Source organism: Plectropomus leopardus, chromosome 23 (assembly GCF_026936395.1).
Source record: "Plectropomus leopardus strain MGB_pleo_1.0 chromosome 23, ASM2693639v1, whole genome shotgun sequence".
NCBI classification, from domain to species: Eukaryota; Metazoa; Chordata; class Actinopteri; order Perciformes; family Serranidae; genus Plectropomus; species Plectropomus leopardus.
In genome coordinates, this window is record NC_142198.1 from 12,087,799 (window position 1) to 12,106,582 (window position 18,784).

The following is an 18,784-nucleotide window of genomic DNA, read 5'->3' on the forward strand; positions in this document are numbered from 1 at the left end:
AGTCGTGCAGATCAGGGATCAGTGCTCATTATTCAGTGTATAAATACCAAGTGAGCACAGATAATGGAACTTGTGTCGTCAATATTTTCCCACATGGTGTTTTTCAGAACTGGATACATCAGTTGTTGAAAAGTAGAATTTATTAAATCTGTGGTTCATATTGAGAGCCATTTGCAAGGCACAACATACAATTGAATTAAATAACCTTTTTTTGCAGACGGGGGCAATGGGAATTAAGAAAAAATAATGTTATGATGTATCGCCCTCTTCTTAGAATAAGTAGAAGTTCCTGCTACCATGGCAACCTAAAAATATAGGTCTGCTGACTTAAAAGGAAGCAAGCGTTAGGAGAATTAATAAAAATTATTTTATTGTATCTGGCACACAATTCATCTGGGTATAAAGAAAATTCTGGGCTCGTTTGGAGAGAGGAAGGAGACGATGCCTGCTCAACTGGAGTTAGATTTTATAGCACATAGTGGTAGTCTGGTTAATTATGTGCTGGTGACATGTTTACTAGGTCTCATCTCTCTGTTTGCTCTGCTTTTTTTTTTTTTTTTTTGCCTTTTTTTTTAAAGCCATTTGGCTCCTGCAATCCTTCATGCCATGCAGAGTAGTTAAATGAGGACAAGGGGGCCCATTTAAACATCAGTAATCACTGCAGCGGCTAATTATTGATCTCTCGCAATGAATTACATGCAAACTGAATGGGTTTTCAGGTGTGTTGTAGCTCACACTCGTTCCACCTGGTGACACATCTTCAATGTCAGGGCGAGCTGCGTTTCTTGCTTTAAAGTGAATCTTGAAGAGTAAGAAAGCCTCGCTCCCATTTTCGACTCAAGCCGATAATGAGATCTATTTTCTTCGCTTTCAAAGAAGAAGGATATTTCCTCAGCCATTGTGTCTGTGTTTGTGTTTACACGTCACAGTGCATGTGCTCGTTGAGGGCTTTGTCTGCGCAGAAGTGTGCTTCACTCTCCGCATGATAATCTTATGAGCAGATTTCTGCCGATTAGCGTGTTATTTAAACGGGCTTTGAAGGTATAGCCTTTGGGTCCAACAACTACTATGGCATCAAAGGAATTCCCTAAAGCCCATCGTAAGCTCTTTTACACAACCACACAGGGAAAAGAGAGTTAGAGAGGGAGAAGAAAAATGCTTCCTTTATTCCAAAGGCAGGCTTGGAATCCAGGGAATGGTGAGCTATCTGGGGTATTGTCTTAGCTAAGTTGAATAGGAATGTATCACCCAAAACCCCCTGGCCTTTGCAAAAGCACAAAAGAATGTTAATACAAAGGTTGTTTTTTTTTTTTTTTAAGAGAAAGTACGGGAAGCTTTGGTATGACAATGGATACAAAGGGAGGATTAAATAGGGACTCTTTTTGTGGGCACTAACCTTCTTCAAAGACAGAGGTGTCATAGTCCACCGACATCAGATCATCAGCTGAGTGTCTTATCAGGCTTAATGAAGTTTCTATTTTTTACACTTGATGGAGCAGAGGTCCGAGTTGAGATTCTCCACTGTAGACTGATCTGCCAGCCAGTTTATGTGTTGCACCAAATATGAATGCCTTTAGTGTAGTAGTTTAGCAGAAGCAAATGCGGTGTCATTGACCGTGAAATGTTTAGACTGATTATGATCCGAAATCACCGTCTCCAACACATAAAGGCAGCTGATATGAAAGTGTATGTGATTTAATCTCAAAACACTGTCTGAAATTGGTAACCTTTGTGAGGGAAAAAAAACCAAAACAAAACATTTGCATACATTACAAATGCAGACACTTGCATCAATTAAGGTTATGCACTCAGATTTGGTCAAAAAAGGAGAAAGCTTCCAAAAAAATTAAGCACAAATGAGGATAAATGTGGTAACTCCTTAGACTGGCACAGTTACTTCCTGCAGTCTCTGCTGGTTATCTGGCAACATCAAGCTGATGATGAAATTCAGGAAGTAGGCGCACCGCGCCAAGAAATAGTCAGATAACCTTGGCAACATGTCGTTTTTACACTTTGTTTTTTCAGTTGATTACAGAAACAAGAAATAAAGTGTTAAATAGTGAGCTTTATAAGGTGCTGATAGTAGTGGTGCTCCCATAAACTTGTCAAAGGGGTGGCCAGTCGGGGCCCCTGAAATGAAAAGTTATAACAACAATGAATTTTTCTTCAGCCTGGTTGTTATTTTCCTTAAAACAGACAACTGTAAAACTTTAATTGTGAGTTTGATTGTAAGTAACAAAACATTTTCTTGGAACAAGCCTTCTCAAGTTTAGGGGAGACTGGTGCACACCCACCAAATTCATTTTCATTCAGATATCTTGAGGTAAAAGTTCAAATGATAATAAAAAAATCGCAGTTCAAGTTTCTCTTCCCCTTTGCCAAAATGTAGCCTGTCTTTGGAGCATTTTAGCCCTCTTAGCCACTATGCCACCACAGCCTCTTAAAAATAGTAATGTCAAAATTATCATCAATAATTTCCGCCCAGGGGGCCAATGAGGAGGCAGGAATTGTATCATGGGCGCTACAGCCCCTCCTGGAACCCCCTTGAGGGCACCACTGGCTAATAGGAGGACTAACATAAGCTAACAGGCTGCTGGCGGTGGCAACATATTTACTGTATAGACATGGGAGTATTTTTGATCTTCCCACCAACTGTTGTCAAGAAGCACAAATAGTCCTTTATTAGTCCATACAGCTCACCTCATCTTTTGGAATTTGACATTTGTGTAACTTCTTTACCTCACAATGAATCAGTGGATTCATCTCAGTGCTTTGGGAGTTAATGTGACATTTAGGAATGCCTAGACTTCACACAGGTCACCCGTACCCGAGATTAGAGCACACTCGACTGCTTTATTAAACTGAATTGTATCATACCATAATAACTTTGATGGAATGAGCTTTTTTATTTCAGCTGGGCTCCTATCAGCAGCTCATTTTCCTCTGCTGTATGACGCCGGAGTCTTTGAACCATAAATTAGGAGCTTGCTTCAGACACAACAGCTGTTGAGCTGCCGCAGAAGCGAGCTCGTCTTCCCAGGCTGGTCTTTATCTCCTCCTTGTATCTCTCGCTCTCTCCGCTCCTCTCGAGAAAAAGATTCCTTGAAATGAAGACGTCTTTTTTTTTTCAAAGGCCAAAGACAACCTTTGTATTTACAGTTTAAGAGAAAACAATGTCACCTGAACACTTGATTAAGAAACCTATAGCAAGAGATCAACCTCCCCTGTACGCACAGTTGAGAGGGAGGCAGCCCTTCAAAGCTGCGTGAATCAAGAAAGGACGTGTCACATTAAGTGCTCATTGGAGATGCTTAGATTAATCAGCTACAACATGAAAATAGCTTTTTGAATCAGTGGAGTGATTGGTGGTGTGTTTTAAGTATGGCTGCTCTCTGCTGCCAGGTCTTTACCTCACAGCAATTAGAACAGAAGTCAAACAGAAGTCAGATGCAAAGCATCTGTGATCAGTTTTATTGTTTCTTTTGTGTTAAACTTCTGTTGAACCTTACTGAATTTTGAGTGGATTACTTGGCAATATCATGATACAATGTTGATATCATGATATGAGACAAGAACTTCTTGAGGGAATTCCTTCAAATTTGGCACAAACACCCAAAAACCAAGGTTAGTGTGACCTTGTCTGTATGGATATAAGCTAAGAACACCATAACGGCAAATCGTGTATTATTGTTCCTGTAGGGCTGGGTAATATATCGATATTATGTCAGTATTGTGGTGTGAGACTAGATATCTTCTTAAATTTTGCCTTTACCCACTTGTTCATTACATCCACATTACTGATGATTATTTATCAAAAATGTCATTGTTAAAATATTTTGTGAAAGCACCAATCGTCAACCCTACACTATCATTGCCATACTGGTATAAAAGTGTTTTATCAAAAAAATCACAATATTTGATTTTCTCCATACGCCACATTTATTAAGTTATTAAGTTACCATATTTGGATGGAACTGTACACTGTTATGGTCTAACTTCTTGTTCATTTGATGTGAAACCAAGGGTATGATACACTGTATAGCATTTTGAGCATTTGCATCAAAAGGCAATTTAAAACACTTTACTGTTACCGTTTTTATTATATTAAATAGTTATTCATCATTAATATCATTAATAAATCTCTGCAAGAAATCACAGAACTGTATCGTAATGTAGGATTTTTTCCTTTAAGGGCTCAGTTCAGGGCTGTGACACTGTGTATTGTGCCAGTGGAATTTATAGTCTGCACCACGTTTTTTTAGGTCAATTCTGTCGATTGTGTGTCATAAAAATCAAACTTATTGATTGCCAACTGCTGTCTTACTTGTGTTTTTTCTGTATGTGTGCAGAGCTGGAGGTGGCAAGGATGAGCACAGATGGGAATTTGCCTGATCTGAAGTTCCCGCAAACCGGAGGACAGGGCAACTCCATCCACCTCTCAGCTAACACGCTAAAGCAACACGGAAGAAATGGTGAGTCAGACCTTTTGAATCTGTGTTCATTGCTCCCCTGTTGTTGGTTTGAAGTGTAATTATGCCTGGCACACAGCTTAAATTGCTGTATTTGGTTTGTGGTAAAAAAAAAAAAAAAAAGAAAAAAAAAGAAATGTTACAGACGAAATTCAACATGGCTATAGCAGAAATACTTTAGTACTGCTTGAAAGATTTTCTGGCATGCAAGATCCACTGTAATTAATCAAAAATTCTTTTTGTCATGTATTTATTTTTTTCAAACCTGGATGTGACATCGTACGGGGCTGCAGTGGTTTTGTAGGAATGTCACTGCAGATGCATGTGAATAACTTTCAATTTGCCTCCTAAAGCCTTTGTTCAGCCACATATAAAGCACAGGGATCGTTGTAAGACTTCAAATAGGACCCTGGCTGTAGAATTAGTTACATTCAAGCACTGCCTCTAAACTGTAAAGGGGGTAGTTAGACACAATACATAGCTATTTTCAGGAGCAATACATCCCCATTTTTAGACTTTATTATCAGCCCATGCAAATCAGAATCGACTCAAGCTGCGCCCGGTGCCTCTCAGCCGGATGACTAAGTCCATGTCCAGCCGTGCCCAGGCAGATCATTATAGCAGGGTGGCGGATATTTCTCCGCCATCCAGTGCTATAGCACCCAAATTGTTTTCTTTTCATCTGAGCGAGTGATCTTAGTCACGGCAGGAGGGGACTTTCTTTCATATCAGTGCTCAAAAGTGAGGCGGCAGGAGGCGAGAGAGATGTGTGTGAGAGAGAAGCAGAGGAGGACATTATTAACAAGAAAAATGCTCGCCTTTGTGTCAGTGCCAATAGAGGAGTGATAACCATATTTTTTGGATGCTGAATTAAAATAACCATTTGTTGAAGTAGGGAATATTTCTCCTTTTTTCCTTTTGTTGAATCATTCTGGCAACCTTGACTTTGGTCTCTTTTTTTGAAAAGTTCTACAATGTACGGATTCTTCAGCTTCACCTCAGCCGAATGATGATTTCTAGTATTCTTTTTGTTATTATTTCTATTTGACCGATTTAACTATTGGCACACTAACTATGTTTACATGCCCATGCCCACTAATGTTCCACTATTATTCAGAATATGAGCATTTTCTGAATTTGATACAGGCCAAGTAAACAGCATATTTACAGCAAATTTATCTGTTTGGATCCACGCTGAACACAAACCTTTTAGTCAGCTTGCAAGGCCCACATTTCTGGTTGTAAGTACAAACACACCTACTTTTAAACATTAAGAAAGACTTGGATATCAATAGGTTTTTATGCCTCTGCACTGGCGATAGCCATGGTCAGATGCATGTTTTTGGGTTGTCCTTTTGTCCGCACTGTACTTGTGAGCGCTATTTTTTAAGAATGCCTTGAGGGATTTTCTTCAAATTTGGCACAAAAAATGTCTTGGACTCTGATCAACTGATTTGATTTTGGTGGTCAAAAGGTCAATTCTAGTTGATTATGCAACCTTCTCAAGGATGACGTTAAACTAATGAAAGAGGGACGAAATCCTGCACAATCAAGCACCTCCTCCATCCTTGGAAAACTTTGAAAAAAATCCTATTTTGATGCATAACGGCCAAAGTGGCCCTAGCCGTTCCCATTTTCCATATTTTGATGTAATGAACAACATGTTGGTGCACATTGATTGGACTATGCACGGCTGTATGTAAACGGGGAATAATAGTGGAATATTAGTTTTCAATAGCCAGGTAAACAGCTTAGTGGGAAAAACAAAACAAACAAAAAAAACAAAAAATGACTGCTCGACTTAAAGCAATCTCAGTCGACTGAGGGGGTCTCTGGCTGATGATTCAAATCTCCAATTTTCAAAGGGCAGCCCTATATTAATAATGATGTAAAAATAATGTCTACTGTCATAGTGGGTTGTAGCTTGTAATGGCGTTAAAGAAATATTCAGCAACACTTAAAGTAAATTTTGCTCATTTTTTTGTGTTCAACAATCACACATGGTTGGAATGATGGGTTGTCCACATACTTTTTTGCCAATGTATTCTCGGTTTACACGTCACTTGAGGAAGACTGACCACTTTCCCTATTTTTTCTCCTGCAGGTGAGATCCGAATAGCATTCGTCCTGTACAAACACATCGGGGTCTACCTTTCAACGGAGAACGCCAGCATGAAGCTGGGCAGTGAAGCCATGGCTACCAATTATTCCGTCATTGTCAACTCACCGGTCATCACGGCTGCCATCAACAAGGACTCGAACAAAGTCTACCTCTCTGACCCTGTCATTTTCACCATCAGACATCTACAGGTAATTTCCTGTCTCTGAAAGTGTGTCTGAGTCGAGATGTTTTTTGTTTTTTCCTTTGATGTGGCTGCCCCTGCATTTAATGTGCTTTTTGTCTCTTTCTCTTTTACTTTCACAAAAAAACACACTCCTGCATATGCACCTCCTTGATAGAACCCTTTCATCATAATTTTCTCTCTCCCTGAAGTGCGACGAAAATATAGAAATCCCATCTCAAACCAAGAACATTAAGTTAATGTGAAGTTTTATTCAAAAAAAGGTGTGGAAAAACTGCTCACAAGGTGATGCCGGGGATACATGTTGTTGTTTATTAGTTTGAACAAATACCAGCCTGATCTCTTGAACGAATATCAGTCATATCGAGCCTCACCAGAGGCTGCTTAGTCATTGTGGGGAGTCGCGACTTCTCCCTCTTGACTCCATTATCTTCTCCACACTCTGCTACGCTCGAAATATCCCTGTTTTGTCTACGAACGGCGCCCTCAGCGATTATCAGGGATGTTGAACAACCATAAGAGAATTGCAGCGGGTCTCATGTGTAGGAGGGCCCTGGAAGGAAGCAAAAAGGGCAGAAAAAAACTCAGAAGGATAAAAGGAAGAAAAAAAAAGGGATGATAGCTTATGGATGTCAAAATTAAATGGTGAGAAAATGTCAGGGGGCAATGTCAGTGCAGTTATTGCTGTGACTCACCTGCCTTAAGTGTAATTTGTAATTTGGACTGTAGATTCAGTAATTTTACTGTTGGTCTAATGTTGGGGCACTGCCGCTTTCATACCCTTTTCTCTCTTAGATCAAGTTGTTTCAATAAAACACCGCTTTTTGGAGAAGTGTGTTTTCTGCACAGCAGCTTCGTCTGCTCATGACAGTGCAGCACACCAAGAGAGCTGCTTGTTTCATCACAAACATACAGACATTTACATATAGAGTGCATTTTGTGTACACCAAGGGCTGTACAATTAATCATATATTAATCATGATTACAAACTTGCATAATTAATTAAACTTGATCGGATGCATTATTGACGTTTTGCATATGAAGCGCTTGCTCTGGTGCATCAAATCAAAAGCTCCCACTTCTCTGGTAAACTGGTAAGTCAGTCAGAGGTGTTGTTAAGAGAATGCTCCAATTAACTGGTCTCTACTTCTAAAGCATGGCTGCGGGCCATTTTTTGTATTTTTCTGCAGGGATAAATAATGCATTTTTATTTGATGTACTGTAAATACTGCGGTATTATTACTGTTTTTATCTCAGTTTCATTTATAGTTGGCTCTATGAATCAAACGTGAATAAATAATTGTGATAATAGTCTCTTTCAGCCCTAGGTGCTGCCCCTGCATTGAGAACATTGTATGCATAAAGTATTCTATATAGTATGCTTCCAGACAGAATAAAACATATTAAGTATTTATCTCAGGTATGTTCAACCTTGCCCTTGAAAATTAACGGTAGTTATCTCAACTCTGCTGAGCAAGGCTTTGCATTTTCCTTTTTCTTTTTTTTTGGCTTTCCACATTTAAGTTCCCCTCTCAACCATGATGTTTTGGATCACTGCTCTTCTGGGATGATGATGTGTCCTCTAGTTATTGTTTTGCTTCCTTGCCTCACCACTTAATGGGACCAATTAAATCCATTAATGGGACAGAGGGTCATCCTATCTCCTTGCTGTGGAATATTTTACACAGGGTTTTGGATGTGTGAAGGGTAAACTCAGTCAGCGGCAAATTTACATTCAAAGAGGATAAACCTTATTAGACTAATTACCATACAGCACATGTGAAACTGGGAAGAAAATGCAGCTCCTTGCGGTGTTAATAGTAAGACAGCAGCAGACGCGTTTAACCTTGGAAGCTGTGAGCTACAAAGGAAAGGATCGTGATCCTTTTGTTTCTGCAACTACAAAAGAAATTGGGCTCAAGAGGGAGAGGCGGTTGATGTATCTATTTATCAGCAGTTAAGTTTTGTTGTGCGCGTGTGTTAACCGACCTCAGTGGTTGTGGGTGACTTTTATAAAATAGCAAGCGAGATAGCAGGGGAGGCGTGCTTGTCATTAGGGCTGTAGCCCGGCGCAGGCAGCGGTGGTACCCATTAAACAGTGGGGCAGTCCATTTTCATGCCGTGAAAGTTAAAGAGAAAGGTCAAAAAACACAATGAAAAGCAGGCATGGTGCTGCTTGATGCTGTATGACAGGAAAACCACCTGCTATTCACTTTAGAAGGATACAGATTGCAGTGGGGAAAAATGAGCCTGTTCTGAGGATGTTTATCCTGCAAACAAAGGACAGTAAAAATGGACAAAGCTAATGTATGATTAACTCTAGACCTGGTTCACCTCCCGTGGTTACATTCTATGTGTCTTCCTGTTATTAATTCCACTGTGTCTGATTCTACTGATTTATTTCTCTTTATGCCCTTGCAGCAATCTGAGGAGAACTTCAACCCCAACTGTTCATTCTGGAGTTACTCCAAGAGAACCATGACTGGCTACTGGTCGACACAGGACTGCCGCTTGCTAGGCACTAATAGGACACACACCACATGCTCCTGTACGCATCTAACCAATTTTGCTGTCCTCATGGCCCATGTGGATGTCAAGGTAGGCCAGCTCTCTTCCTTTTCATGCTTCTCAATGGAGCTATTTATCCCTGAAAAATGTGCAATTTACCAAATGCAGTTGAGAGAAATGAAAATGCATTGATCCATCATGGTTTACCCAGCCAGTCTATTCCAGCATGATTGGCTGAAAAGTAAAGTGAGGTCCAAAAAAGTGTAATGCATTGTAAAGCAGAAGACATCCCTCTCATCGCAGTTGTCAATATATTTTATATTTCCTTTGCTTTTCAGTTCACAGGGTAAAATAGACTGATAAGTGTTTTCTGACCTTCACAGCACTTTGCAGACTAACATTTAAAGTGCCAAAATACACACACAGCCCATTCATACAGTTTTAAACAATGATCCTGTCAGTGTGTAAAGTGTTTATTGATTGCAGACATCTTAAACATCCAATGGGTGAAGCAGCCCCGCTATATGATTGTCTCCGGCAGCAGCACACGATGCTTGTTTGAAACACATTTTACAGATTGGTTTTTACAAATAACGATTTGTTTTGGCCTTTAACATGTTTTTGAAGGTCTATAGAAAAATGTTGCTGTCTCTCTGTGTGTGGCTACATGTGAAAGGGATAGTTTGGGAATTCGATTTTGGATCACTTTGGGTTCCCTGAATGTAAATCTTGAAGGAATAGTTGGCAACGTGGGGGTAAGAAAATCTTCTTTTTTTTTTACTCGAAAATAGGTGAGATGATTGTGTGGAATCAGTTATTACAGTTCCTTTAAAATGTGTAGTTGTTGTTTTTTTATGTACTTTTCTAACTTTAAAAAAATTTAGAGTCAAACCTAAATATGTTTATTAAGGGACTAAAACCTAACATAAAGATTTATTTAGTGTCTGAGCCATTTCCATCTGCTCCTTTTATTTATTCATGAATGTGTTTATTTATTTATTAAGTAAAGACAGAAGGGAGGGGAAAAAGAAAACAATTACAATGTATCCCCTCATCACAGGATTCTCTGTGTGTGTGTGTGTGTGTGTGTGTGTGTGTGTGTGTGTGTGTGTGTCTTTTTTGCCCTCAGGGTAGCTGCAGAAACAGTGAAATGAGTACAGTAAGTGTAAGTTCTGAAGAGCAATTCATTTAGAGGTAATAATGGAATTTTAAAAAAAATTACCCTGTTCGTGAAAGAAATTGTAATTTGGCTGTGAGATTTATGTGGAGTGATTATTATGGGCAGCACTTCAAGTGTGAAGTTGAAAAAGATACAAAGGGGTATAGAGGATGTTGGTAATAAAAAACTTTTTTTTTTGTTAAATCAAGCGAGTAGGAAAAGAAAAGGGAAGGAGAATTGCCGGTCAGGAGAGAAGTTTTGCTGTAGTTCTGATGCTGACAGACGGTTTAATTATTTCTGTCAGGGGAAGTTTGAGGAACTCGCTGCTGACGGAGCAGAGTATTCTTGGTATCTGGCATCTGTCTCTCCAGAGCTTTTCGTCTGAATCAGTGGGGAAAAACACTCTGAGGGCCGTCCCAGTTGGCTCTTGTCCATGAAACCACTAGACCTTCCCTCACCTCCTCATACTCTCCAGCTCGACTCCATCTCTCATTTTTCCACACACAGTCACAACCCAATTGCAAAAACATTCATGCACACAATCTAAAATTCAGTCTGGTTTTTGCGCCCTTACACATGTCTCCAGGGAGGTCTGGGGTGGTGTGCTTCACTTCTAGCTAGAGAGAGCCACTGTTTGTCACTCAGCAGCGTGACTTTTGGACCCACTAAGCTCTCTGCAGGGCTGAAGCCGAGTCTGGAATAGAGAGGGAGCCGCGAAGAATGGGATCCTTCACGCCGTGAAAGCAAAGCAGCAAAAAAAAAGAAAAAAGGAAGGAGTAAAAGGAGCGCTTTCAGTCAAGCCAATCCCTAACATTTTGGAAAGCCTGGCTTGCTTGTGGCACTGCATTCAATGGAGGAAAGTGGACAGTAGTTACACCCCAGTTGTGAGTGATAGCGCTTTTTCACCCTCCCTTACTCTCTATCTTTTCCACTTGGATGTTATAAAAGGCCGCTTGTTGGAAGGTGCCACTGAATGGGAGATACGGAGGCCTTTTATTTGCCAAACTGTCACAGTGTTGTATCTGAGAACACAGTGAATTGAGGCAAAGTGGGAGTGTGTATGTGCATGCAAGGGAGCGGCAGAGAAAGAAATTTCATAAATTGAAGAGAGTATCTGTTTTTGTAACCATGGCAACAGAACATACCACTGCTGATCTCTGCATTGTTATTACTCATTACCCTCAGAGCACCAGATTATTTTCTAACCTTGTTTATTTCTCAGTGGCATCTCGGAAAGAAAAAAAAAAGAGATAGGCAAGCTGTAATTACAATTTTCCTTTGGAGGACAGATGCTCACTACGGTATTACCATCATCTTTCATCTTGTTGTTTTTTTGGCCGATGGATCGTACGCATGCTAGTTGGGAATAATGATAGTGTTATATTCAGGGGATCTTTATGTTTGGCTTAATAAGCTGTCGTCTGTGTCGCCCTTGTACATTTTTAGCACCGTGTTATGATTGCATTCAAAGTGCCACATGCTTCACGCAAATTAGAAGTGGCAAAATGTTCCCGCTTTGTGCCTGTGACATCATGACCGCTCTCAATTTGTCCTTGACGGCGATCTGAAGTTTTGGGACGCTTGGATTTGAACCATTTTGACGAGCAGAATTCAGATGTGGGTTGGGTTGGGTTTTTTTTTTTTTTCAGATTTTCAGCTCACATCTAGTGGAGAAAGACGCCAATCCTGACTGGGAAGTTGATTTGTAGATGTTGATTTTCTCTGAGTGACGTGATTCATTGTCATCTGGAAATAACAATCATTATATACAATCATTCATTATATATAATCATACCTGATTTGATCCACAGACATTATTTCAGTTACCTAACATAAACTTTGGAATTTTCAAGGTCTTACTGACTCAACTTTCTCATCTTTGAGGCCAGACTTTTGTTATAGAACTAAAATTATATGCACTTAACAATAACTGCCTTGTAATCATGCTCAACCTGACATTGATTGTGAGTGTGGGCAAGGTAACAGCTATGCCCACACATTTAAAGAAACTCTTGAACTACAATACACTGTACATGAGATTATAAAACACACACACTCTAGACAGTGTCTCATAGGGATTAATTATGTTTGAAGTCAATTAGTTCCTCCGAATAATTGGTAATTCACAGATTGTAGATGTAAAATTTGCGAGCGAGTACCCAAAGATCTTTAGAGCCTTGGTGGTTTCTAATGCAATGTCCTTAACCAAATTACCAAACGTTAAATCTGTTTCAAGTTGTAAGCTCACAAGAACTCATTAAAGTCGAATATCCAAACTGAGCCTGCTACTTTTAAGAAGTACACCCACTCAAAACAATATCTGTCAGATACAGAAGATCAGGTAAGCGCCACTTAGACGATCACAAGGGCATCGAGTGCTGCCGCTGTTGCCACTCAAGCTCTTTGTTTGCTAATTTTGAGATATCTTGCCAGAGAGATGATGCCTTTGACTGATCCTGCAATCCGAGCCGAGAAGCGCCGTTGGCCGCATAAACAAATTAGAAACTGTACACACAGACAGCAGCTGCGTGCGAGAGATTATATGTCTCTTTTGTATCTTTTCAGAGTGATTGCAAAACATGGTTTGGGAGCAAGTGATGATGTGAGAGTGGGTGTACTTGAATGTGACTTTGCTAAGAACGCTGATGATTCTAACCTCGAGATGTCCTGTTTCTGAGTGATTGAAGATGCTGAAAAATGTATTGGAAACAAATTCGTTCCACTTGACTTGATATTGAAAGGCAGAATTCAACGGTGGTGTTGAACTTAGGGGACCGCACGAGCTCTTCAAATTAAATCATTTGACCTCCACATCACACAGAAGTGGCGATGTCAGCTCGGTTGGGTTCGCTGATTAGCCTCTTTGTTGCACAAACCTTTGTGGGTCACTTGGTCTTGCTTCGGCAGATGCAGGAGCTCGACGAATATAACAAAAGCTGGATGGCCACTATTTCATCAGGGTCTGCTCCAAACGGACTTTTCAAGATTTCCTAATGGCTCATGCCCCCTCAAGCTCCTGAGGCTCTTTATTGAATCCTTTCCTTTGAATTTAATTTCGCCATTCGTGGAGTTGGCCAGTGGGCATTGAGATTAAAAAAATCTCTTGAATATAAAGCACAAGCCCTAGCTCAAGAATTATAGACCTGCTGTGGTTCCACCTACAGGCCATTATTTACGCAGTTGTTGTGTGTGCTAAGATAGGCCCCAGGGAGGCAGTGAGCTACTGGTAAGTGGCACTATTCCCGACAGACCAGTGAGTATAAATCAATGGCACGTCCCAGTGGATGATGGAGAGGGTGATATTTGGGTAGCATTCATCACTGTCTTTATAGAACATCTCCATGCTGGCACCATCAGACAGCAACTATGATGAGAAAGGACAGTCAAGGTTAGTTGCGTATTTCATGATGCTCTATATGCTTGAGAGAGGGCTCAAAATAAATCTATTTATATGTTGAAGGCACAGACAGAGAAGATGGAGACCCTGTCAACTGCCATAGCAACCGAAAGTCATGCTTGGGTGTTACATCATAGTTATTGTAGCTTAGAACACAGTGTGACATTAGGTGCATGTGCTGAATGTCAACTCTTGCCAAGCAAGCTGGAAACACTCCCCCAGCCCTTTTAAACGTGACGAATTTGCCAGGACCCCTGATTCATATGCCCTCTCTGCAACTGTTCCTCATCCCTGTGCAGATCGTAAATCCTTGGTCATACCGGAGGTGAACTTGTCACATGACTCCCCGCAGTGGGCCACTACCCCTTAGCGCAACTGTCTGCCCTGCCTGACCGTATTTCATGAGTCAAAGCCCAGCTCTGGAGGCACATAGGGAGATTTATGCATTTTAATTGGATTGGCTTCATGGCCCCATGCTGAGAGGCGTTCTTTGGGGTATAAAGGATCGACGCTCCCTTCTCTTTACCACCTCACCCTCGTAGGCATTTCAGAGTACTGGTTCAGAAGATTTTGGCTTCAGACACAGTGTGCTATGGTAATGAAGTGCCTACGATGTGATGTGAGGTTAAGATGGCTTAGCCGGGTTGACCATTGCGCGATGCAAAAGGCTCACCAACACGTCCGCTTCTCTTTGTCAGACTGCTCGAGTGCCCAGAAACCTTATTTTGTGCTATGTGCAAGCAGATCAGGGGCAAAGGCAATCTCCTCAGGCATCCGTCTGGAATGAAAAATATGTGTGTTTAAGAAATAAGAGAAAAAATGTAGGAGAGAAAGATTGGAAGACAAATGGAATGTGCACAAATGTGCCTCGGCCCGCTAAGTAACATGGATGCTGTACGACTCGGCCGCCCTTGCGACACAGCGAGTGAATTTCAGAGCAAATTACGTCTGCCCACTTTAGAGACCCCTAGACTGATTCCCATCATTGAGGCTTGTCGGTGCGAGGTTAGGTGCAGAGGCTCTGCAGATCACATCATTTGCCATCCTGCCTAGGCAGAGCCCTCAGTTAAAGGAAACTTTTCAGCAGAGACATTGTGGCCAGCGACGTCTCAGCCATCATCCACCTCCCAGAACAAAGAAATCATTCCTCAGTAAATCCATCACCCAGGTGTAGATACACTCTGCGCCCTTCTCTCTGTGTTTCTGTAGCTTTGTCTCTTTTTTTCTCTCTCCCTCTGTTGCCTTCTCTCTCTTTCTCTGACCTGGCCCCTCTCCAATTGAAGGTGAGATTGTGATGGATAGAGCCTGCAGCCACTGCACAGCTCGCTAGCCCAGGAGACCTTAGGGTCCCCTCACAATGCGCCGCAGCTAGTACCACCCACCGCATCAATACCTTTTGTAATGCAGCGGACTGAAAACAGACTTATGTGTCACATGCGCAGCACACCTACAGAGCATGCAAGCACAAACATCGACATCTGTTGCCACCCACTGTGTATGCACCCCTCTAAAGTAAGGGGGTTGATATAAGCCTTATTTTCATACACACACACACACACACACACACACACACACACACACAGACGTCTGCTCCATATAACATCTTGCAGCCCCCCACCCCCCCAACGTATACACAACGGCTCATCAGGCAGGAAAATCAAAAGAGCGCTCTCCCCAGACTCAAGGAGCACTGCGGCTGTTATTGTACCAGAGCCCCTTAATGATCAGCATCTGTTCCCCTCTCTGCTAGCGTTAGCTGAGCTGCCACTAAACAAGGCTTTTGTGCGATACTTCATCCCCCAAGTTTCCTCACTCTAACTTGACTCGGGAGGAGAAAAAAAAAAGGAAGCATAAACACCCGTGGATGTTGATGGTCTCTCTCTCTCCCTGCCCCCGCTGAAAAATACTGCTGACTGTGGTCGAAATATGATTTAAAGAGGTGCTTGTTTGAGAGACACATTAGACGTATAGTATGCTTTTGAGGCGTCATTTCTCAACGTAAGCAAATATTTCCTTGGGTTTGTCCTCCACTATAGCTCAGAGTCATACATTATTTGCAGGAGGCCAAGACTGCTTACAAACGTTTGATATCAGCCAAACTGTAATTTTAAGTCTGTTAGTTAATACACAGTGTCAGTCCTCGATTTGTACACAGTTTAAAAAGAGTTTTGCTTGGCTTTCACCTGTGTTAATTTTTGACTGCCTGTCATTGCTAATTAACTGTCTGCCTTTAAGTATACGCAGTGTTCTTCTGTGTTAAAATAATGCCTGTTTGATCTTCATTAGCATTCAGACGTAGTCATCATGTCAAATCTTGAAAAGTTCCACCCAGATAGTACTTGAATCCCAGCAGGGATGACAGTGAGCTGTGTGGATGTTGGCAGATTTCTGTAAAATTGCCCCGTCTCCCTTCCCCCCTTTCACTTTTTCCTCCCTTTTTTTTCAAAATCAATGCCCAGCAGGCTGAAAAAGAGGACGATCCCTTTGGGAAATTAGGAAGCCTTAAAGGCTGACCAAAGTGCTTGCGTGCAGTAATTATCTCTGTGATGCCCATCCCCATGTTTTACATATAGAAGACACTTATTTCATGCCCATGTCATGTTCTGGCATCTGTCTTGGCAAGCCTTTTCTTCCCCACATGGTAGCATGATACCAAATTGTCAGATGACACTGCAGTCCCTACCAGATGTGAATTGCACAGGGAATCTGTGCAGCTGCTTTGCTGACGTGCTTGTGCAATGTTAAAGAGTCAGATTTGCCCCTCACAGCCATGTCCCATGAATCAAGTACCCCATCATTAACACCACCTGCCATCTCTCAATATGTTCATCTGAATTTATTTTAAACTGAGCATTATTTAAATATTAAGATAAAAGTGGATGTGAAATATTTTTCATACAATAGACAGTGTGAAGTTGAACTGTCAGTGTTTGCATTTGTACTACTACCCCTTGGAGAAGCAGTACTTGGAAGTGTCAGCCCTTTATTAATGACTCGTGGCTATTTCAACCTTTGATTTATTTCCTTTGGCTATCTCAACCATTTATTCATTATTTTTTGAAACTATTTTAACAAATTTTGCATTACTTTTTAGTTAATTATTGTCACATTTTGTTCTCGTGCTTTAACTGTTTACCTGTTACTTTAAACTGAGTGATTTTTTTATAATCCGCTACTATTAGCTAACTAACATGTTTAAACAGTTTATCTGTTACTCTGTAACTTTTTCATTATCTATTACTTTTAACAAATTTGAGTAAATTTTTCAGCTGTTTATCCATTACTTTTGGCAAACAATATCATTATCCATTACTTTTAGCTAACTATTTATCCATTACTTTTAGCTTACTATTTCAGCTGTTTATCCATTACTTTTAGCTATTTCAGTATCCCTTACTTTTAGCTATCTATTTAATTATCCTTTACTTTTAGCTAACTGTTTCAATATCTGTTATTTTTAGCGAACTATTTCGTTTTACTTTTAGATTATTCATTTTTTTCTATTACTTTTAACTTACCATTTCATTATTCGTTACTTTTGTCTGTTTCAACTGTTTCCATTACCTTTAGCTATTTCACTATCAGTTACTTTTATTTAACTGTTAACATTGTCCTTGCTGTTGTTATTGTTTTACATTTAAACATATTTTGCTGTTTTTACTAACCGGTAGACCTTACATGCCTGCATTATGGATGCATTCTTTTTACAATCAAATTGTAATCTCTATTTCATCACATTAATTGAGCCACTGCTCAGTCTTTTCATGTAACATTACCATATGGGTTACGAGAACCCATGTTCGGAAACCATTGTTGAGTGGATTTCTGTGAAGTTTGCTGATCAAGCAAGAAAAGCACATAGGGCATGTAATAGGTGACAAGATGGCACTTATTACACATTCCTAATTAAGCTCCCATTCTAACAGCCCCTAATTTTTACCCTCACTGTTTCCTTTAATGTCTTTGTTTTCACATGGTTGAGGCCACAGAAGTCAGCCATTCTGCAGATTCTGCTGTATTCGGGTGTGTTGCCTTTTCCCACCTCCGTCCAAGTATCCCTGTGTGCACTTGGCTTTTATGGACTGATGTAAATTCTCTTTCATGGCTGCGGTGGAATCACTGTTGATCCTTATCTCTCCCATAAAGGCACAAATTTATTGTCAGCAAAAGGCTTTTTAGTGCCCAAAACTGGCTGTGGTGGCAAATTACTATTTGAAAAGAGAAAATTATCTAAAAGCAACAGTGAGAGTTATTGACCATGTTGAGGTTTGATTGTTTTCCTGTTGTGTTGGTCTTAGACACCTGCTGCCCTTTGGACTGCTCACTTTGTTCCACTTTGTTGTCTGACCAAAATGAAACAATAGGGGGGCATTTTAGATTGATTCACACTGACTAATTCATGATTCATATCTGCCACCTGTGGCTCACTCTGTAGTGGTTTATTGGATAGTTCAATGAATGCACTTCACACCCAAAAAATAAATAATGAAACTGAAAGCTTTAGGGTTCTTGCTGGGACAGAACGGAGATGGAATTGTATGATTATTTTTTTGGTTTGTTTTTTGCTTTATAAATCCCTGTACATGACATACACACATTTCTTACCGTGTTGTCGCACCATAATAAGGTCCTGGGTACAATGGTAAGAAAAATATTTTTATTTTTGTTTTGACATGAAGTCAACCTACAATGGACCAGACATCACTGACCACTTTGTCTCATCTCCTTTCTTACAGAACACAGACCCTGTCCACGACATGCTCCTTGATGTCATAACCTGGGTTGGCATCCTTCTATCACTGGTCTGCCTGCTTATCAGCCTCTTCACCTTCTGCTTCTTCCGCGGCCTCCAGAGTGATCGTAACACCATCCATAAGAATCTTTGCATCAGCCTGTTCATCGCCGAGTCCCTTTTCTTGGTCGGGATCAATCGGGGTGACCAGCCGGT

The 18,784-nt window shown here is 40.7% G+C and overlaps 1 protein-coding gene across 10 annotated transcripts in view; it reads left to right on the top strand.

The window, feature by feature from the left end:
* LOC121961921 (adhesion G protein-coupled receptor L3-like) overlaps positions 1 to 18,784 on the top strand; it is a 273,036-nt gene that overhangs the window by 206,735 nt on the left and 47,517 nt on the right. For all 10 annotated transcript variants that reach the window (XM_088073194.1, XM_088073195.1, XM_088073201.1 and 7 more), the window contains 4 exons: positions 4,350 to 4,472; positions 6,574 to 6,779; positions 9,194 to 9,370; positions 18,573 to 18,782. In XM_088073194.1, coding sequence (XP_087929320.1) covers positions 4,350 to 4,472; positions 6,574 to 6,779; positions 9,194 to 9,370; positions 18,573 to 18,782 — 716 coding nt within the window. The remainder of the gene's footprint in view (positions 1 to 4,349; positions 4,473 to 6,573; positions 6,780 to 9,193; positions 9,371 to 18,572; positions 18,783 to 18,784) is intronic.